The sequence below is a fragment of the Mesoplodon mirus genome (assembly GCF_964341445.2).
Source record: "Mesoplodon mirus genome assembly, chromosome: 16".
In the NCBI taxonomy this organism is placed as follows: domain Eukaryota; kingdom Metazoa; phylum Chordata; class Mammalia; order Artiodactyla; family Ziphiidae; genus Mesoplodon; species Mesoplodon mirus.
The window spans coordinates 14797780-14819122 of record NC_138992.1 but is presented as its reverse complement, the minus strand read 5'-3'; the positions used below and the strand labels follow the sequence as shown (position 1 = coordinate 14819122).

General features: G+C 48.4%; 1 protein-coding gene across 9 annotated transcripts in view; it reads right to left on the bottom strand.

The window, feature by feature from the left end:
• The window catches only part of MTSS1 (MTSS I-BAR domain containing 1), a 165415-nt gene that overhangs the window by 15846 nt on the left and 128226 nt on the right, over positions 1-21343 (bottom strand). For 8 of the 9 annotated variants that reach the window (XM_082601808.1, XM_082601816.1, XM_082601815.1 and 5 more), the window contains 4 exons: positions 20653-20737; positions 18365-18456; positions 16912-16986; positions 499-656 (listed from right to left, as the gene is read on the bottom strand). In XM_082601808.1, the coding sequence (XP_082457934.1) occupies positions 499-656; positions 16912-16986; positions 18365-18456; positions 20653-20737 (410 nt within the window). Of the gene's footprint in view, positions 1-498; positions 657-12642; positions 12700-16911; positions 16987-18364; positions 18457-20652; positions 20738-21343 lie in introns of those variants that run through there. The other variant, XM_082601814.1, reaches the window with a different exon arrangement.

Below are 21343 nucleotides of genomic sequence, written 5' to 3'. Positions count from 1 at the left end.
AGTTCTCAAGGCCTGCAGCCGATTTCCTTAAAAAATAAGTCTGCATTGACTCACTGAGGCTTCTCCCATATTAACCTCACAGTCACTCCTTGGCATTCAGCTTGGTCAGTGGGTCTCAAAAGCAGCTGGAGGACTTGTTTAAAACCCAGATGACTGGGTCCTCACCCCCAGAGTTGTGGATTCAGTAGGGCTGGATTGGGCCTGAGCATGTACGTTTCTAACCAGTTCCCAGGTGCTGCGGCTGGCCTGGGGACCACACTTTGAGAACCACTCTGCAGGGCCTTCTTGACTTGGGGAGAAAAAGTAAGTGGAACCATCATTAGAACATAGAGTGGGCCGTGCAGCCATCAGCAACTTGCAGACAGCTATTCATCCATAAAAATGACTCCACTATCATGATTCCCGACACACCGCAGCTTCTTAATGCCCCCAGGATAAATAAGGAGGCTGTCCTCCAAACTGGCAGTTCACGCCTTCTGGCACTTTCCACTAACTCACAATCACGGGCCGCAGCATAGAGATGAAGCTGCAGAACCGGCCACGTTCTTCGATCAAAGCCCTCCGGACTGCCTGCTTTTCTGTTTCTTCCAACAGGAGATACTTATCATTGACGTCTTGGAGCGCGCTGTCCAACTGGGGCTGGATGTCGCCTCGCCCTGCAAACGAAACAAAGCCCCAAGCTTGGCATGCTGAAACACCAGCTCCTGGAACCAATGCCCTCCTCCCTCAGGTCCTTGCTGGAGCAGAAACCACAATTTTCCAGGACTTTTCAAAAGTATGTATTTATACCCAGAAAGGATTAAAAGAAGCTGTTTTCTAGGACCAGCCACTTCCAATTTCCAATGCCCAAAGAGCCTATTTATCCTGGTTTATTCATGACAAGTAAAATTTCCTGGGGTAACTCGTTCTGACCTGCATTCTGAAGAGGCTAAGGGATGAACCAGGTGAGGGCCTATGGATGTTGCCAAAAATGGGCACAAGCTGGCTTTGTTGGGTCATCCTCAATGAAAGAGCCTCTGTTTAGACAGAAGTTTCTGTCCCAGAATACAAAGGTGGCAAGCATCAGCTCTCTTGGCTCTGGGGGGCCCCTGGGACGCCTTGGCAGTTACTTTAATTCCCTAGTGGAGAGTCCTGAATGCCCTTCCTGTAGAACAAGCCCAGCAGCAGAAACACCTGCAGTCAGGTCTCTGCTGGTGGAGGACTGAAGAGGGCCTGGGTGCTGAGCCCGGCCCACGCCTGGGAGTCATCTGGCCCTGTCCACACAGCCCGGTTAGGCAGAGGCACCCATTTCTAGACTTGTCGACAATTCTAGAGCTTGGTGAGGCAACTGTCTTTATAAAGTCTTATTTGAATGCAGCCACGCCCATTCATTTACAGGTCATCTATACCCGCGCTCGTCACAACTGCCGAGTAAAGCTGCTGTGACACAGACTGTTTGGACCCTGGACTTAGATGATTTACAGTCTGGCCTTTTACAGAAGTCTGTATAAACATGGGCAAATAGGCACTGTGTCAGAGGGCGCGGCTACTGTAAACCTGATCTGGGGACAAGAAGGGGACTGTCCCCAAGACCAGCTCCTGAGCTTCCACGCTGGGCTCCCATGCTCACCTACCACCTGAACCAGAGGAAGAATTTCTAAACTCCTTCAGGATGGAGGCTTGGACTCTCCAAGTCCAGCCCCCAGTGAAATGCCACCTGTGTATACAAGTACTCAATAGGTGTGTAATAGGTGTATACAACAAGTACTCAATAGATGCTTTAAACAGAATATTGGAGTGGAGGGGCGGTAGGGGTTATCCAAGCAAACCTGCTCCCAGTTCAGAGGAGGTGGAGGCCTAGAGAAGGGGAGGGGCTGTCCAGGGCCATTCAGGGGGGCAGGCAGAGTCAGGACAGAGCCCACACCGCCTGACCCTCTGACGCTGGACCCCTCCTCCTCCTCCGCGGCTGCCTCAAGCCGAGGGGCTGGATTCCACTCGCCTCCTGGGAAGGGGCCTGACCGGTCACTACGTACCCCTCCTTAAGAATGCGAACGCCATAGAGCAGGAGTCCCCAACCCCTGGCCTGTCCGAGGCCTGTTAGGAACCGGGCTGCACAGCAGGAGGTGAGCGGTGGGCGAGCAAGGGAAGCTTCGTGTGTCGCTCCCCACCGCTCCCTCCCCCTCCCCCTCGCTCCCCACCGCTCCTCGTCACTCCCCACCGCTCCCCACCGCTCCCCACCACTCCCCACCCCTCCCCGTCCCTACCCGTCGCTCCCCACCGCTCCCTGTCACTCCCCGTCGCGCCCTATTGCTCGCATCACCGCCTGAACCTCCCTCCCCAGACCCCATCCGTGGAAAAATTGTCTTTTATGAAACCGGTCCCTGGTGCCAAAAAGGTTGGGGAGCACTGCCGTAGAGAACACTAAATGCAATGTGTTATTTGGTTTGAAAAAGTAGAGGGTCAGGGAAAACTACCTCGTATGTAGGAATATATTCTGTATTTTCTCACAAGCAGATGAGAAAGCTTCATTTGGAAACAGAGGCAGTCAGGCGTCAGGAACATCCAACTAGCAAAAGTCACTGGATTTTTGGCAGGAGTTAAGTCCTAAGCTAGCAGAAAAGGGGACTATCATGGGCAGTCAAAGGTCACCCTCGAAACCGCCTTAGGTGGCATTCAAGTACAGTCCGTGCCCCGTATGTGGAGCCCTCACTAGTCAGGTGAGCACACACGTATGCTGGGTACAGCAATACACAGTGTTTAATTCCACGCTGGAGCAATTTTATCCAACAATTACGTTACGTGAGAATTTGCTCTGAGAAGTTTCGCTGTACTTTCAAGGTGACCCACTCACCCATTCCTCCACTCAGTCATCGGTCACCATCTCCCATCCTCCCCACCCCCCCATAATTCTACCAGTTCTTCCAGTTTCTCTACCATGGTCACTGTTTCCATTACTTCCGCCAGGATGCCAGAGAGCCACCCTCACACATTACCTGGCCCCTGAGTCACAGGTTTCACAAGTTTTTAGTGGACAAGACACTTGTCAAAGCGTCCTCCCATTCTCTCAGGGGACTTGCAGGGAAGCAAGGGCTCCCTCTTGACACAGGCCTCATGGAGGGTGGGCGGGTGGGTGCACCTCCAGCCCCATGAGATTGGGAGATTTCCTCTATTTTTTTTTTTGGCCACGCGGCACACTGCAGTCAGGGATCTTAGTTCCCCGACCAGGGATCGAACCCAGGCCCTCAGCAGTGAAAGCATGGAGCCCTAACCACTGGACCACCAGGGAATTCCCCAGCATTTTAAAATAGAGGAAACTCTGGGAATTCCCTGGAGGTCCAGTGGTCAGGGCTCCATGCTTTCACTGTGGAGGGCCCGGGGTTCAATCCCTGGTCGGGGATCTAACATCCTGCAAGCCCTGCGGCACGGCCAAAAAAAAATTTTTTTGAAATAAATAAAATGCTGTCTTGCGCGGATGAATCCATATACACCAAATGTGTACATGATACAAGCCCTCTGGTAATGAAACTCCCTGTGCCTCTGCAACCTGCCAAACAGCCTGGCCAACCCCGGGCCCTGCAGGTGAGGCCACATGGTTGCGGCTGCTCCAGAGGCCTCCTTGTAAGCCTCTCAGCCTCTACAAGGATGCTCCAACTAAGGAACCACGGAGGGCTGCAGACCAAGTCAGCGTGTTCTTAACTCCAGAGGAGGGAGGTCTGATGATGGTAGCAATTTCTTTCAGTACCAACTTATAAGAAATTGGGGAGGTATCTTTACGTCCTTTCACAAGTTATAAGGCACACACCTATCTGTAATTAATGACACTGACTTTTAAAAATACACTGACAGGGCTTCCCTGGGGGCCTAGTGGTTGAGAGTCCGCCTGCCGATGCAGGGGACACGGGTTCGTGTCCCGGTCCGGGAAGATCCCACATGCCGCGGAGTGGCTGGGCCCGTGAGCCATGGCCACTGAGCCTGCACGTCCGGAGCCTGTGCTCTGCAACGGGAGAGGCTGCAACAGTGAGAGGCCCGCGTACCGCAACAAAAAAAAAAAAAAAAAAGAACACTGACATAAGAAAGCAAAGTGACTAGAACCAAGTGTTACCTAATCTAATCTGGTAAATATAAACTTAAATTATTCTATGATTAGTCAAGTTATTTTCAATGTGTATTATGTTATAACTAAAGGACTTCCAAATTGTAGTATTCTAAAATAAGTATAGGGCCTCCCTGATGGTGCTGTGGTTGAGAGTCCGCCTGCTGATGCAGGGGACACGGGTTCGTGCCCTGGTCCGGGAAGATCCCACATGCCGCGGAGCGGCTGGGCCCGTGAGCCATGGCCACTGAGCCTGCGCGTCCGGAGCCTGTGCTCCGCAACGGGAGAGGCCACAACAGTGAGAGGCCCGCGTACCGCAAAAAAAATAAATAAATAAAATAAAATAAAATAAGTATAATCTATAAAGACTGCTATAATTATAGAGAGTACATTTCCATGTGGGATATATCATAACCTAAAAACACAATCTTTATTTCTTAAATTCACTAACACAACATGTAATTACATTTATAAAAAAACTATTTTTTTTAATAAAGAAATTATTCCATGTCTCTGTTGGATGTACTGGTTTTAAGATACAGTCATCTTTCTAGGTCCACAAATTCAGAGTTGTATTGGCACTGACTTAATATACAAAAACCTGTTCATTTCCCTCCCATCAGCAATGTGAGGAGAGCCACTGCTGATGACCTCAGTACAGGTCCTGGCCATGCCAGCCCCCATATGGACCTGACTCTGTCACCTATTTCACCTTTGTTACTGCCACCCTCACTGTGCCACCTTGATCTCTCACCTGGACAGCTCCATCAGCCCCTAATAGGCCACCCTGATTGCACTGAGACCAGCTCGCCCAGAACAGCCCCAAATTCCTTTCAAAATGCAAATCTTATCACTTTTCAGTAGCTCCCACTGCTTTCAAGAAAAGTCTAATGTCCTTAACATGGCCTGTCCTGCAAGGCATGCGTGGGTCATCTTCTTGGACCACCCTCTGCCTCTCCTCCTCCCCTCCTCTGTCCACTTCCCAGGCACTTCTCCAGGGTCTGGCTCCATACCTACACATCCACTCTCCCTCCCCACCTGTCTAGCACCTGTTCATCCTGCAGGGCCCGGTTCTTCACGAAAGCCCTCCTTGAACTCTTTCACCAGACTAAATTCTCTTACTTGATTCTCAGAAGTTCCTTATACATACCCTTCACGACACTCCTCCCAATTCTAATTTTATCTTTATTTCTCCAGTTCTTTGATTGATGGCAGTCTCCCCTACGGATCAGGAAGCCCCACGAGGACAGAAACCACAAATATTTTTGCTCAGTGCTGTATCTTCTCTGTCAGCACACCTGCTTGTAAGGCAGGTACTCAAATATTTGCGAATGAATGAGGCACTGATATAATAGCCTGATCTGAGTTTGCTCACTGGCTCAACCATCATGCCCTTAAATGGCCTAACAATGGAAAATGAGCAAATTCCAGGGCCGTCCATCAGCCAAAAGAAGAGAGGAGGTGCCTTAAACATGCTTTCCAGACAAAATTCCTGAGCAAAGCATTGCTTGTGACCTTCTCTGGAAAATCTAAGTCAACTCAGTCTCGAGAATTTTTTTTTTCCCCTGCTGGTTTCCAGGTCTTGGTTGGATTCATGCTGGAGAATTCCGCTAAACAACAGCCAGCAGCCCCTTACTGCCTGCACAGGGGAAGTCATATGATTATTCTCTTTACAAAAAATGCTCCTGGGGCAAAGCACTATTAATGGGCACCATGTCATGGGCCAAAGCAGCACCCCTAAAGGAGAAAAGATTTGATTTTTTTTAAAGTAGATAGAGGTCACAAAGCTTTCTGGAATGAAATCAAGATCCCATATTTTCCCAACATTTACATTTTAATTCTCCTTAATCTACATACACATAAACGTTCAATGCAGGAATAAACACCCCCATTTGGCAGAGGGGGAAACTGAGACTGAGGGAACTAGGGTGGCTTGCAAGTCCCTGAGCGAGGAATGGGCACAGGCAGATGCAACCCTCCGTCCTTCTCATTCAGAAGCCCACATTCTTTGTAGCTTCAAGCTCACAGCAAACATAAATCCTGGGAACAAGGCAGAAGGGGCTAAACATTCTACATAGTAACAGCCTGATCAAAAAGCCAGTCAAGTGATTAGCGTTATCTGGAACCTCCCAGCCTCTTCCTACACGCACTGCAGCCCATACCTGAGCCTCGTGGCTGAACCAAGCCAGATGCAGGCAAAGGGCTTTCCAACGGGCAAGAACCAACCCAAGACACACTGGGCCAAGCTCACCGTCAGGAACACATCCGAAGTCCTCTTTGCCCCCAGACAGACGTATGGAGAAGCCATTGGAACCCCACAAAATGACTTCCATCTGCCCCTGGCACACTCATGCAAATACCGTATTTCATCTGAAGACGCCCACTTTTTCACGTTTATACCTTACAAATTAAGATGTCTTACAGTCAGTGGGGATGTCATCGTGTAATCGGCATTTTTTTTCATCATTCAGAAAATAATAGTGCATCTTACAACTGATGGCATCTGAAGTCAATGGAATACGGGACATAAATACTGAAACATGGGGGTACAGTTTCAGAAACAGACATGCAAGGTGATGCTGGAGATTAGAATTTGGAGTGAAAAATTCTCTTTTTCCACCAAAAGGTGGCTATCCTTATTATGGCTACATATATCATCTTCTACTCTTAATATCCTGCAGCGGTTTTTGATCGATTCCCCAAAGCAAAACCAACCAGAAATCAAAAGAGAGAGAGATTTGATCAGATAAGATTGGAAGCTTTTGGACTTAACCATTTTCTTTTTTTTTTCTTTTGACTTAAACATTTTCAAACAAACTCAATTTCTGTTATTCTTTCAACAGTGCCTCAGTTTCCATTCATCTGTTAAATATAAAAATCAGTACCGGGTTCACATGGTTGTTGTAAGACCAACCAAATGGACTCATTCATTCACTGGAGCATTCAGCAGAACGGCCAGCAGGGGGTCAGCTCTCAGGGAAGTGGCAGGTGCCGTCGGCAGCCGCGCAGCGTCTCTGAAGTCCTCCTTCTAACCCAGGGCACCGCAGCAGGGGACAGCGTGCCTCCGTAACGATAAAATGCAACAAAAACTCTGAAGTGGCGAGCCCCAGTGAATCCATCAGCGTGCCTGGCGAGGGCACAGGAGCTCTGTGCCCACCCCCGCCCCACCCTGCATCCTCCGGAGCTCTTCACCTGGACGCTCACTGGTTTCCTTTATAATAAGTCAGCAGCTGTAAGCACCGTGCCTTCCTGAGTTCCGTGAGCCCTTATAACAAATTGTCAAACCTGAGGGGGTTCACGTGAGAGCCTAAACTTGAGATGGGCTGGGCGGAGGGGTGGGGAGCCTGCGGACCCCGCTTGTGGCTGGTGAATCTTGAAGAGGAGGAAGTCTTGTGGGACTGAGTCCTTAGCTAAGCCAACGCTGGTAGTTAGTATCTGAACTGATGTGACTTGCAGGACACCCTGTTGGTGTCAGGGGACTGACGTTAGAACATAAAGGCCTCCGCCATCCTGGGGACGGCTTGAAGGCAGAGGCTCCTTCTGCTTCCATGGCTGCCAAGGGGCTGTAGCCCAGAGGAGGCACTTTCTATCTACCTCCTGAATGAGCGAAGATGCGCGCTTGCCTCACAGGGCTCCTCTGCGGCGGTCACTGGGGATGCATGAATGAAAGAGAGGCGCCGGAAGTGAAGCAATAAACCCCCTGAAAACTGAATGGCTTGCAACTCAAGAAAGGCAGGACTACACCCCGGCCATCCAGTCCTACACCCGCACCACCGGCTCAGCGTTCTCGGGGTAAATCAAAACCACGTTGCACAAGGAATCGATATTTCAAGCACGTCGTCCTTTTTGTCCTCCGGCAAAATTAACACCGAGAAAAGCACTGGGCTCCTGCTGGGGGCTCTCCCTGCCCCCCCCCCCCCACTGTAAATGCATCTTCCCAGCTTCTAAATGCAGCCACAGGGAAGCCAGGCGCTCCACACCTTGACAACAGTCACGTCACGCACAGGGACGTTTCAGGGCATCTGTTTCCGCTCCCGCAATCAGCCGTCTGCAGCCAGAGTCACAAGCAAGGCACTTGATGAGCTGCGTCGGGGCAAGGCTTTCCCAGAGACCAGCTCTGCGAAGGAAGGGAGCTCGTAGCTCTGGGCCTCGGGGGGATCTGTTTGGTCTGTTTTCACCTAGAATTCCCTGGTGTGAAGTATGACGAACGAGTCCCCTGGCCTCCGAGGACTACAAGCTTTCATCTCAAAATGCAACAGTCCCTTTCAGGAACTTCTTGGGTTAGATTCCAACATCTCTATTGACTGCAGTTAGGTACAGCGTTCCGAATGCCACCCGGGGTCTAAAACGTGAAGTTTGACCACTGCTGCTTGTACTAAGATAGAAGGAGTCAGGCTGCTTTTCGTTATGCTTTTCCCCCATCGGCCCGTTAGCACAGGCTGGCAGGGTCGGCTGCATCACCCACTGACCTCTCCCTTCTCTCTCCTTGCTCTGCTGACTGCTTCACCTGGCATTTCTAGGGCCAGAACCTTATGTCAGGCTGTGGTTCTCTAACACTGACTCATTAAAAAGTCCATTTCACACAGGTTGCCCCATTTAGTAAAACTGTACCCATTCAATTATTTCCTGCATAATTAAATGTGTGCACTCCTATAACACCTTTCCCAAGCCTAGAGTGAAGCAGTGACTCGATAATCTTCCCTGCTGTGTTATGTGCAGTTGCATCTAAATATCCAGAAAGACCGCAAGGCTACATACAAGTGGTCAAGCAACCCCTGGAGGTCTAACTGATCACCCGTCTGCATTTACAGTCACCGTCTTGACCTCAGAAGGAACTTTTCCAGCTTTAGCTCCAATAGAGAACAATCATTGGTTTGGGCTCAAAGTACCCTTTTCCCAATCGCACTGGTGTGGTGATCCAGCCCCCTCCAGGGATGTCCACTGGAGGTGAGCAGGAAGTGGGGAAGACGCCTGGAACCATGGACCAGCTCTTTTCACCACCTCACGTCAGCATTCAGAAAGGACCGTTGTTATTTTCGGTTGTCCCTTTGCAGACAGCTGACACGCATCACGGGAGGTGGTCGGAGAAAACATCCAGAGGAGATTTCTGGGGTTCGCTGCCTTCTTCCAGGGCTGGGTCTTGCAACCTAGATCACCAGCAATACAGGGTGGGCCACCCTTGGCTCCATGCTGACTCCAGGGGCCCAGGAGGTCCTGGGGGCATGACAATTCCTGACCACTCCTGGAGGCACACCCACTACAGACGGGGTTAACCGCTGAGAGGGTCTCTCTGTGCAGGCCACACCACCTTCTGAGCAGTCTGCTTCTTCTCCACCTCCCTAACTCGGCAGTGGGAACAGAGCAAAGAAGCCTCTGCACTGTGCCAGGCGAGAAAGTCAGCTGACCCGTGAACAGATAACCCAGACTTCAGATTTGTAGGTGGGAGTTCCCTCTGGGCAAGAGGGCTCCCAGGGCTACTCCTTTTCAAAAGCCAAAGGGGGAGTGGATGGAGGTGGCTGAGACATACTCAGTTTTCACCACTGAGGCAGGGAGAGTGACCCACTCGCTGACTGCAGTTTCTGGGGCATCCCGGGAGTGGTTTTTGCCAGTTTTGTACGCACAGAAGAAATGGGTGAGGAAATGCAAACATTCACCCTGATGCAGCCAGGGGCCACGGAAACCACTGCACCAGTGGAAAGGATTCAGCGTTGCACAGGCTTTTTGCTTTCTCCGCATGGAAGAAAAGAAGGGTGATGGGTGGAGAAGTTGAGTCCAGTATGGGGTCTGATCAGAAATGGGGCCGAGGGATAGAACCATCTGGAGGCAGGTAGCTGAGGCTGACACAGGGTGTCACTGTGGTTCTCAGTCCACCCAAGGTGGAACTGGCAGTCTCCCCAAAAGCTGACTTGGGGTATCACCCGCACTCCCCCTCTGCAGCATGGTCACCCTTCCCATGGTTCTGGTGCTCCCGTCTAAGTGGTGATGGCTCACACTGTCCCCTCTACCCTGAGCAGCCCTTGTCCTATTCTCCACCAGCTGACCCCTCTTCATCTTCCTCATCACCCACCCACACCAAGCGTACATGGGTTCCTTGCGCCTTGCCCAGCTGCTACACCTTCTGCTTACACTCATCACGGTGCTGAGCTCACCAGATTAAACTACAGTTGACCCTTGAATAACACGGGTTTGAACACGGGTCCACTTATGTATGGATCTTTTTCAATAAATATGGAATTGGCTTCCAAATCCACAGGTTCCGCATCCGTGGATTCAACCAACCATGGATCGTGCACTATGTTCACAATCCTTGGCTGAATTCGCAGATGCGGAACCGTGGATATGGAGGGTGGACTGTAGGACTTGAGCATCTCATAGTCTGAGGCAGGTCCTGGAACCAATGCCCCTCGGATACCGAGGAACGACTATAATTGGTTTCCTTCCACTAGAGTCTCGATTCCTGGAGGGAGCAGTGTATCCCTGGCTCAGTACACTTTAGTGAGTTGTAAATTTCTCCCCTGTGGAGGCCCCCAGTCATTGCTTATGCAAGATCCAAGGGAAATACTTTTAACTGACGGAGGGAAAGTTCTGTATATACGTATTATTTTCTTCTTTTGTTAAACCAGGACATTTTAACTACCATGAAACTTTGTTAAAATACAGATCGCCAGGTTCAAACATGATTTAAAACTTGTAAACTAAAATTTATGAGGGCTTCAAGCCACACAGCTTTCTGAAGTTTCTACGCCCAAGTTCACTGCTATCATCATATGTCACTGTGGCTTAGCCCTGTGAACGGGCCCCTGCAAGACAGAGAACTAGAGGGGGCTGCAGAGATTCTCCCTAAGATGAGCAGAATCTAAGTCACAAAAGGCTGCGTGGTTCCTTTCCTCAGCCCTAATCCTACTGTCCGTCACTTAAAACAAATAGCATGCCCCATTTACTCCAGACTCATGCCAGGCTTTCAAGCAAACGTTCTAGTAAAACTCTGTGTCCTCAAATAGGCCACATATTGTATGATTCCCTTTTTAAGAAATGTCCAGAATAGGCAAATCCATAGAGACAGAAAGCAGATGAACAGTTGTCACGGGCTGGGGGTGGGAGAATGGGGCACGACAGCTTTAAAAGGAAAGGGATTTCTTTCGGGGGTGATGAAAACGTTCCGAAATTAGACAGTAGTGATGGTTGCAGAGCATTGAGAATGCACTAGAGCCACTGAAATGTACACTTTAAAACGGTTAAAACAGTGCATTTTATGTTATATGAATTTTATCACGATAAGCAAAAGAATGGCTGTGTCTTACCTTCCTCCCAAAGGTGCACTAAAAACCGTTCAAGCTGTCTCAGAACCACAACACTGAGGACTGGAGAGGATTATCACCTTTAAAAGGTGGGGGACAATGGGCTACCCTGGTGGCGCAGTGGTTGAGAGTCCGCCTGCCAATGCAGGGGACGCGGGTTCGTGCCCCGGTCCGGGAAGATCCCACATGCCACAGAGCGGCTGGGCCCATGAGCCATGGCCGCTAAGCCTGCGCGTCCGGAGCCTGTGCTCCGCTAGGGGAGAGGCCACAACAGTTGAGAGGCCCGTATATCGCAAAAAAATTAAAAATAAAATAAAACAACTTAAAAAAAAAAAAAAGGTGGGGGACACTATCCCAACATCAACGTGACGGGAGGGCGGCAGAGCTGTGTCCCCCGCGACAGCTGGTCATCCCAGCCCCACCTGTCAGAGGGGACCTGTGTGGTTCAGGCTCTTCGTAGACGACAGAATCCGCCACAAAAACCTCTTTGGAGCTGCTCAGTGCAAAGGCTCAGAGAACACTCGGGCACACTCAGCAAGATAAACTACACGGACGGCTCACAGACAGACCTTTCCGAGACACAGGGACAGCCACAAGACACCGAAAGCGACTTGAGGTTTTTAGTAGCGTTGTCACCCACAGAATGAGGGTCAATTTTCAGTCAAGAAGAATCATTTTGATTACTGAATTTGAAGATCTGATACCTTTGTAATGAAGCATTCCACAAACTCTGCTGAAATAAGAAATACTTTTGATATTTTAAAAATAAATGGTTGGTTTTGAAAAAACTATATGGTCCTGGGGGGACAAAGTTAAAGATATGTGGCAAGCTTAATACAACCAAATCCGATTTGGGAATTTTTTTGAGGAGTTATTTAGCATAACTTTCCACGTTTTGTTTGTGATATAAATACACACATATACACCTAGATATGTATGTATAGTTATATTTATTCCCTGTGGAAAGGAGGGTTTAAGTCACTCTGTATTTCTTTTTTCCATGAGTCTAATGCTGAATTATGAGATGCAAAGACTCTTAGAATGTTGAGCTAACCCATTAAAGGGCCAGACTTCAAAGAAAGAAAATGATTGATTGAAACACACACACACACACAGTTTTCTTAAAGTTATGGAAGATTAAGTAGGTACCATTGATTGTTCTGAACTGGCAGGAAAACTGGGGCAACTAGCATAGGTCTGGACAACCACGGAAAGCCCACAGTAAGGACCACACCGTGACCAGCCACCAGAGATTCAGGATGACAGACTTACCCAGAGCGTCCACTGGCGGGGGGGGGGGCGTGCGGTGAGAAAGTGCAGGATACACAATTGACACAAAAAGGAAAATAATAAAGTCAAACTGGTATTCGAGCAGCAGTCTTACCTTTCTTTCATGTGTTAAAACAGTCCGTGGCTTGCCACCGAATTTTACATTGGGGCGATTAAACCCACATCCACCAAGAGCTGCAAATCCAAGTTCCCTTCCTTGACTTGCTAATAGTCTTTCCTTCCCATCTAAACAGACTTCCTAGTTAGTAATCAGCACCCCTAGAGAATGCAGCAAGGTTTTTTCTTAAAAAGAGAAATGAAGACTATATTCCTGTAAGAAGCCAATTAAGATGCTTTAACAAGAGCTTTCAAGTGTAATTTATTGTAACTTGAAAAGTAACTAGGGAAACCAGGATCGAAAGTTCAAGCTGGGGTGAAAGTGAAAATTTTTTAAATTTTTAAAAATTTAAAGAACTTAAAATTTTCATATAATAGCAAATAATATGCTAATATGGGACTCTGGGAGTCTGTTTATTAGGTTTATAATATTAGCTTTGCAGCCTCTGGTGAAAACAACTATTTCAACGTCAGGTTCAAGGGTTAACATATTAAAATGTTCCAGTTCCCTCCCTCAAAATCTCTGATAAACTTTTAGTAGTTACAGATGGAAACAGAAGGCTTTACCATAATTAATTTTTTAATTAAAATTAATAATAATATGGGAGTTAACTAAATGAGAAATAAGGCTTACCGACTGTACAGTAAGGTGGCAGAAGTGGACACACAGCATAAAATGTCTCCCACTTCTGATCTTCTCTTACTTCCCCCAGTTGGGTTACAACCAGCTCTAGGACCTCAAGGGTCATGCGCTGACGTCAAGCAGCAGGGCTCGATGAGGGCTCAAGAGATGTGCCACTCAGAACCTTGGGCTTCTGGGTCAGCCCCACACCCCCTCCCCACCCTCCTGGCTGCCTCTGTCTTGTCCCCTTGACCAGTCAACAAGGAGGCTCTTCCCCATGCACTGACCCTGGGTGCCGGCCTGGAACTTCTCAGAGGGCGGGGACCATTCCTCCAGCCCCCAACTCCCTGCCTAGTTTTTACGCCCGGTAGGTGTTCAATAGCCTGCCTTCCACAAAAATAGGTACATTCACCCACAGTTGGAGCACATGTCAAGTTGTTTTAAAATGATTTTAAGATAAAGTCTAATCAAACCCAAAAAACCATTAAGAGTTTTTTGACAGTGATATTTAAATACCTTTAGAGTACAAATTACCCTTCTATAGTATAGTAAAAAAGAGTCAAACAAAGAATGTGGCAAAAGGTGATACAGCTGCAGAGTGAAAGTTAAGGTAAATTAGTCACACACAAAAATAACACCCCATATGTGCCTGCCTAGGTCAGAGGGAAGTGCCAGAACCATGCTTAAATGTATAAACGCATTTCAGCTTTGAAAAGGAGAGTCAGAAGATATTTTTAGATCAAAGATCACAGTTTTGGAAAAAGGAGCGGCAGAAAGCTGTTTGATGACCTTCTGAAAACATGCTTAAGAGGAAGTGATTATTGCGCTGTATAAACCAGATTCAGTTCTATCAGGACAAAAAACAAATGTATCCAAAGCACTGGATAAATCTCAGAAGGAACTACTGACACGTTACAAGTCAAGAGTCTAGGAAGCTACCACTTGAGCACTTGAGGGAGATGAAACCGACAGAGAGGCATTTAGGCAAAAAGGGACACTGCAGCTAACCAGACCCCCAAATAACTGGGAGTCTCAAATAACCAGATTTCTTCCAGCCCTTAGCTTGTACTGTTTCCATTCTCAGGCCATACTGCTTCTAGGAGAGTACTTCATTAACATTCACTCAGAATGATAACTCTGGTGCCTCCTAGAAAGCTCCATTCAGCCCAGAAATATACAAATGTGAGTTTTAAAAGGCACTTACATAGTTTAGAAGAAAATTTTTTTATAAAGGAAAGAAACAAAAACTGTTTTCTGGTTGTTCACTGGAGTATCTAGAAAATCATCCAGAACATTCTAAGCTACTGATCTGACTTGGCATAAGAACACCATCACTGCTACCTTGTCTGGAAAGGATATGGTGCCCAAGACCATCAGATATACGACTGGGGCTGAAAAGATGGATGCTTCAGAAACCCCTGATCACAGCCTCTACCGTCTCAGCCTTCAGGCCCAAGTGCCCCCAAGAAACCTCACAACTAAAAGCCAATTATTCCCTAGTCCCAGGATCAGAAGCATCCCCTCATGTTATACAGTCCGGCACCTCCATGTATCCTGAATCTTTCTAACCAGCGCCTTAATGGGAAGCTCATTATCCTCTCTAGGCAGCCTAAGCAGAGCTGGGCAAGTCTAATTACCAGCAACTTCCTTTTGTGTTGCACTGCAATCAACCTATCAGGCATCCCCTGTAGGTCCAAATTCTGCTAATTGGACAATGCCAGTGACTTTGAGTGACATATGAAGACTGTTTCAGCCTCCATGTAGAATTCAGATAAAAGGATTATCACTGCAGCCAAGAACTTAAGGCCTCTGAAAACTCTGGAAGAGAGAAAGGAAAACCACTACTTTTTCTTACCTCAACCTTTTCACCAAATTCCTAAACCTTTTCCAAGCCACAGATCTTCCTTGGACACTGGCTCCAAACTCATTAATCTCTCCTATTGCAAAGCTGGCGTGTTGTCAACTAGGTAGAGTTCAGCTCCAAATTTTTACCATCCTGTTCTTTTATGGAACCTTAGATTCAATGTAATATGGTGGCAGTTTTACTTACATTTACCTTTAGACTCACTAAAATGTTACTGGCCACAAACCCTATTCCACTTGTCGAATGCTAGCTCTCAGGCACCTGAGTTAGATAGAACATAAACTGCAGAAGCACCAAGACCAGGAAAACACATCCAAAAGAAACAAATGGGGCCAATACTAACAGAAAACCTGATTGTGGGTGAATATCCTGCTGTCTTTATCCTGAAATGGTCTCCTGGTTATTATAAGAACTGGGGGAGGGGCCTCCCTGGTGGCGCAGTGGTTGAGAGTCCGCCTGCCGATGCAGGGGATATGGGTTCGTGCCCCGGTCTGGGAGGATCCCATATGCCGCAGAGCGGCTGGGCCCGTGAGCCATGGCCGCTGAGCCTGCGCGTCCGGAGCCTGTGCTCCGCAACGGGAGAGGCCACAACAGTGAGAGGCCCGCATACCGCAAAAAAAAAAAAAAAAAAAAAAAAAAAAGAACTGGGGGACATTTTTCAGAAATGCCAAAGCTTGAAAACTTTGTCCTGTCCTCGCCCCTCTTCTACCAAAGAATCCCATCTCTCCAGATGTTTGTTTTAATTCCAAATGAGAACTGCTTGCTTAGGAAAGAGGAAATCTGGTTTTGGGGATATCTACCTAAAAAAGTTGTCTCAAAAAAACGCTCAATACTACCCACCCACAGAGCATCCTGATGGCGGGGGGGGGGGGAAACCCATTTTATCAATTGTGATGCAGCAAATTCCAAATCGTGGTATCAAGAAGAATTAGTCTAGAGGGAATGTCACCTGCTCAAGTTCGAGAGAGAGTCCCTACATCTTGTTAGGTCTTAGTAAAATGTTACGAATGCTTTCAAAGTGGATGGAGCTAGATTTTTCTCTTAAAACTCCCAGTTCAAGCCGGAAGAGCAAAGCTGCGTCATGGATCTGATAATTAACTGGTTTGCAAATGACAATCAGCTGGGGGGAGGAGGGGCACCTTGCACCTGCAGTCTCATTTTCCTTATCCAGCTCCCACCCTCATGAACACCATGAAGAATCTCCCTACACAGCGATGATTCCCGGCTCCCACTGCAGCCTTTTCTAACATTCTCACGAGACTTAATAAAGGGTTTCAGAGATTATAGGCTGTGAAGGATAGAGGAGAAAATGACATAATTTCTGCAATAATTACTATACAACATTTGCAAAGATGCTTTTATGCATTATTCCAAGGCTTCCAAGAAATTTATAGGTCTCATCACAATGCACAATAAGCATGGAAACTGTCAAAATTTGGAGACCAGGTGGGGGGAAGAAATGAGTCAAGTACAACTTTGCAAGGGTCTCAAATTAATAGATATTCTGCACGTGGGGACTTCGGTTCAGATAGATTCTATTAGCTCCGATCTGTTCACAGGACCATTACATGTAAGGCAGTCTGATTGAAGACTTTCCACTTCAAAGAAAAATCAAGCACATGCTCATTTTCCCCAAGTAACACATTAACAGCAGAATTTGCAGAATTACCTTTTTTTGCTTTCTTCTGCAGTTTCAGTGTATCTGAGGACTTCTTTTTTATCTCTTGGCGAGCTTTTTTATATTCTAAGAAAAAGCAGAATATTGAATAATTTTACCACTTAGCTCAACAGAAAACACTTTAGCAACAGCCACTACTTTCATCACCAAACGCATAAACTATGACATGCAATAAATAGCTTTATTGGAATACGAAATGATAAAAATCTCATGAGGACATTTTACAGCAAAGGGGCTATGAACATGAAAACCAACAAAATGCACTGGGGTCTTTCCCTACAGTATTCATTCATACCAGCTTTGAGGAAACATGGTACCCAGGAACATTTTAATAAAAATTTTAAAATTCACAATTTCTCAGCTTAAGTGTCAGGAAATATTTTCAATATTATCTACTTTCCCAAGGCCCAAATCCACAGTGCTTCATTCCAAAAAGAACCCACGTGGCAAGATGCCAGCCAGATGTTACAATTCAGAAAAGAGCCCCTCAGACTACAGCATGAGAAACTAGACCACATGGAAGAGAACTGGGAAAGGCCCAGCTGCCTTACTGTCACATTAGTACCAAGGCCAGACACTGTGGACACGGAGGAGGGGCAGCCCACGTGACTCACATCCCCACCGGCCACTTCCTCTTCCCCCACCAGCCTACACCCAGCCTGGACTTTTCCATTTCTGTTGTTGGCATCTCCGTCACCCAGGCACGAACATCTGAAATGACAGTCACCTCTGATACTTCTCTCCTTTGCTACCCTCATCAACTAATCGCCAACTGGACCAGCTCCCACAAAGCCATCCCCGACCTTTCCCTCCCACCAGCCCTGAGCCTATCAGAGCAGGGCTCTCCCTTATATGCTCTTGGTAGCACCTATGAGTCAACTCTTTCCGGCTTCATCCCCTCAGACCTGCCCACACGCTTTCCCTCCACCACACTTACTGCAGGTTGTATGATCCGTGGAGCAAGGTCTCCTGCCCCTTCCGTACCACCAGCACCCCACCCTTCGGCTCCAGGAAGACTGACAGGGGTGGCGTCTGCCTGGACCATTCTGTCCCCAGACCTAGCACATGAGGTACTGAGACCCACTGGTTGAAGGTTAGCTTACATCATTAAAAGTTTGGTTTTCACAATGTGCTGAAATGCCCTAAGTGCATCTCTGGCATTTAACACTGCTGTTACAAATCACTTTTAATTCAGCTGATCACAATTAATGTCACAGAGCGCGATCAGGCTACCCACTGAGTGATGCTTCATGCCCAAAACCCAGCACTGAGTCCTGCAATGGGATCACTTTTGACCCCTCATCCTCCAACACTGAGATGTCCACAGCAGCAGCGGGGAAAGAGCAGGTCCTCAGGGTGACATCAATGAACCCAGCAGAGGCACAGGCAGCAGCCGGCAACATGCCACCTGACACTAATATGCATCAGCCGCCTTGCCCAGTACCTTTTGCATGGTCTTTATCCAGCTGGTTGGCCACTTTCTTCCATTCTTCCATCTGCTCTTGAAGTGGGTTTATCAGACAATCGATTAAAGCACTTGTACCAAAGGAGAAAGAAAAGGAGACATTAAACAGACACATTCTGTTGTCAAGGTTTACACTCAGCTGTCAAAACGTACCTGAATCACAATTACCTGAAGCAAGACAAGGCAGCACACTAAGCCCAAGTTCACATCCAAATCCCCCAACTTCACAGCAACCGTGTCCTCAGGAGGCTTTTCAATGACTGCTAAGAAGCTGTACACGTGACTGTACAGCATGACCTCTTCTCACGGCCCCTTTTTCCATTCCCACACTCTATTAACGAGCCACGCTGCAGATCAGTGGGGTCACACCTCTGGCTGCACAAGGGAACCAGCTGGAGAGCTTTTAAAAGGTGAGGACAGCTGGGCCTCCCTCCATACCTGATAGAAACTTGGAGGGTGGGGGGCCAGCATTACCTTTTTTAAAAAAGGCCCACATGATTCTGACGTGCATTCAGGATAAGTCATGAATGTAGACTGTGGACAGCCTAGGCAGGATCAGAGGGGTAAGGGGTCTCCAGGTACATCCCTTCTTATTTTGTGCACTCTCCCAAACACACTGCAGTTAAATGAGTGGAAAGGTAGCTCTCAACAGAGAAGAATCCTAAGTCAGGGGAGCCAGGGTTTTTGTGCAATAGAAGTAGAATCGACCCGATCCTACATTACAGAGATGTTGTTGGGAACTTACAGAATGCCCTTAAACTGTCTGAATGGCACTGGTGAGAACTGCAACAAAGGTATATTCTCAGACTGCTTTTGGATGCTGGGGCTCCTGAAAATCTCCAAGCTTTTGGTACCACCCCACCTCCTCTTACCAGGGTCTAGTGGCACCACCCCCCTCGCACGCGCATCCTCTGGCCTCACCTCCTCCAGCTGTCCAAACCTTCCTTCTGAACAGAGACGCTCCCTAACCAGCCTGTGTCCAAGAGCCGCCACCCACCTCATCCTGTGTGTTCCTCCTCCTGTCATTCGTCACCGCCTGACACTCTATCAGGTTTATATAGTGTCTGGAGCGTAAGCTTCATGAGTGCAGGATGTGTTTCCTACTCAGGGCTATGCCCTGTACACCTGAGACGATGCCGGCACATAGTAGCTGCTCAATACACAGTGGCTGTTGAACTGGCGTCTCTTCATCACTAAAATGCAATGAGGTGTCACAGGATGGGCCCCAGAATAAACAAGATGACGTGTGTGGGAGGAGGCGCAGGGGGTGCCATCCCGGGGAGCACTCCCCAGGGGCGAGGAGGGAAGGAGGAAGCCAGATTTTATCACACGCTCCAGCAGGTGCTTTCCACCGTGTGGACACTGCGTGCCTCTGCACAAGAACACTGCAGAGATTCCTACGCCCATCTGACAGGGGCTGAGAGCCCAGCCCAAGATTACGGCCTGTCAGCGGCCAGCCCGGGGTTCAAACCTAGGCCCGGTTGACTCCGAGATCAGGTGCTTCCCACTACATTCTGCAGCCTCCTGAGGCGGTCCTGCAAGAGGGTCAGAGGGATTCCACCGTGACAGCCTCTCACGCAACTTGCAATTCCCAAAGCGGAGCGGTGCAGAAGTGCTGAATTATGCTGATCTGTTTGGGAGAACGTCCCACTCTCACTGGAACACTGGTGACTGTAGACCCCCGTGCCAGCCACTGCCATTTCTACCCATCCTGGACGCTTGTGAAACAGACAAGAGACTGGCAGTGTGGAAGGTTCTAGGAGCCACCCCCGCCCTCCTCGGCGGGCCTGGAGGACGTACACAGGTCCCGGGTAACAGGACGGCAGTGCACGCCTCACTCTCCAGGACGGCAGCTCCTCTTCCTATGAGGTTCCTGCAGGGGTGGGGGACCCAGAGGTCTCAGCAGGGTGCTTGGCGCCTCACACTGATGAAGCGTGAGGAGAGACACACAGAGAAGATCCCAGAGGGGGGTGCAGGCTCCATGAGGCAGGGACCCAGGCTGTCTGGTCCTTCACTGGACCCCCAGGGCCCAGACCGCTGCTGGCAGATGCCCAGCCAAATACTTGTTCAGTGAGTGAGCAGACGGACGGGTTGTGATGAGAGATGGTCTGCGGGGCTTTAACGTTATGGGGAAACCAGCGCTGCTTGAGGCGAGTTATGCTATGTCTCACCGCTTCCTTAACCTGAAATCAGCAAGGGCGTCTCACCGCTTCCTTAACCTGAAATCAGCAAGGGCGTCTGAGGTCTGGGAGAAGCACGGTCCTCACCTGGAAAACTGCCTCAGCTTGGCTTCTATGCTCCGATGCCTCATGCACATCCTGGTTAAGGCCGAGCCAATCTCCCTGGTACCACCTGCAAAAGCAACAGAAGCAAACATGAGGGACAGAAGACAAGTAGGACTCACTGAGATCCTTAAAGAGAGAATGAAAGAATTAAACTAGCCAGACTTCACCATGTTATAAAACCCAAGCCACGGTCTTTCAGACTTCTCACCAGGCTTGTGTACACAGACGTAAACATTTACATATGGCTACATATCTTGAAATCATCATCAAAACAAAAGCTACCTTTACTATATACGATACCCTCTAATATTTTCTATTGTTTTTTTTGGTTTTTTGATGCTGATTGTGACCCAGAAGTTGATTTTACAACCCACTCATGGGTCTGAAAAATACTTCTCAAGGAAGATGATTAAAATAGTATCTGATAGGGCTTCCCTGGTGGTGCAGTGGTTGAGAGTCCGCCTGCCGATGCAGGGAACACGGGTTCATGCCCCAGTACGGGAAGGTCCCACATGCCGCAGAGCGGCTGGGCCCGTGAGCCACGGCCGCTGAGCCTGCGCATCCGGCGCGTCCGGAGCCTGTGCTCTGGCAACGGGAGAGGCCCCAACAGTGAGAGGCCCGCGTACCACAAAAAAAAAAAAAAAAAAAAAAAAAAATATATATATATATATAT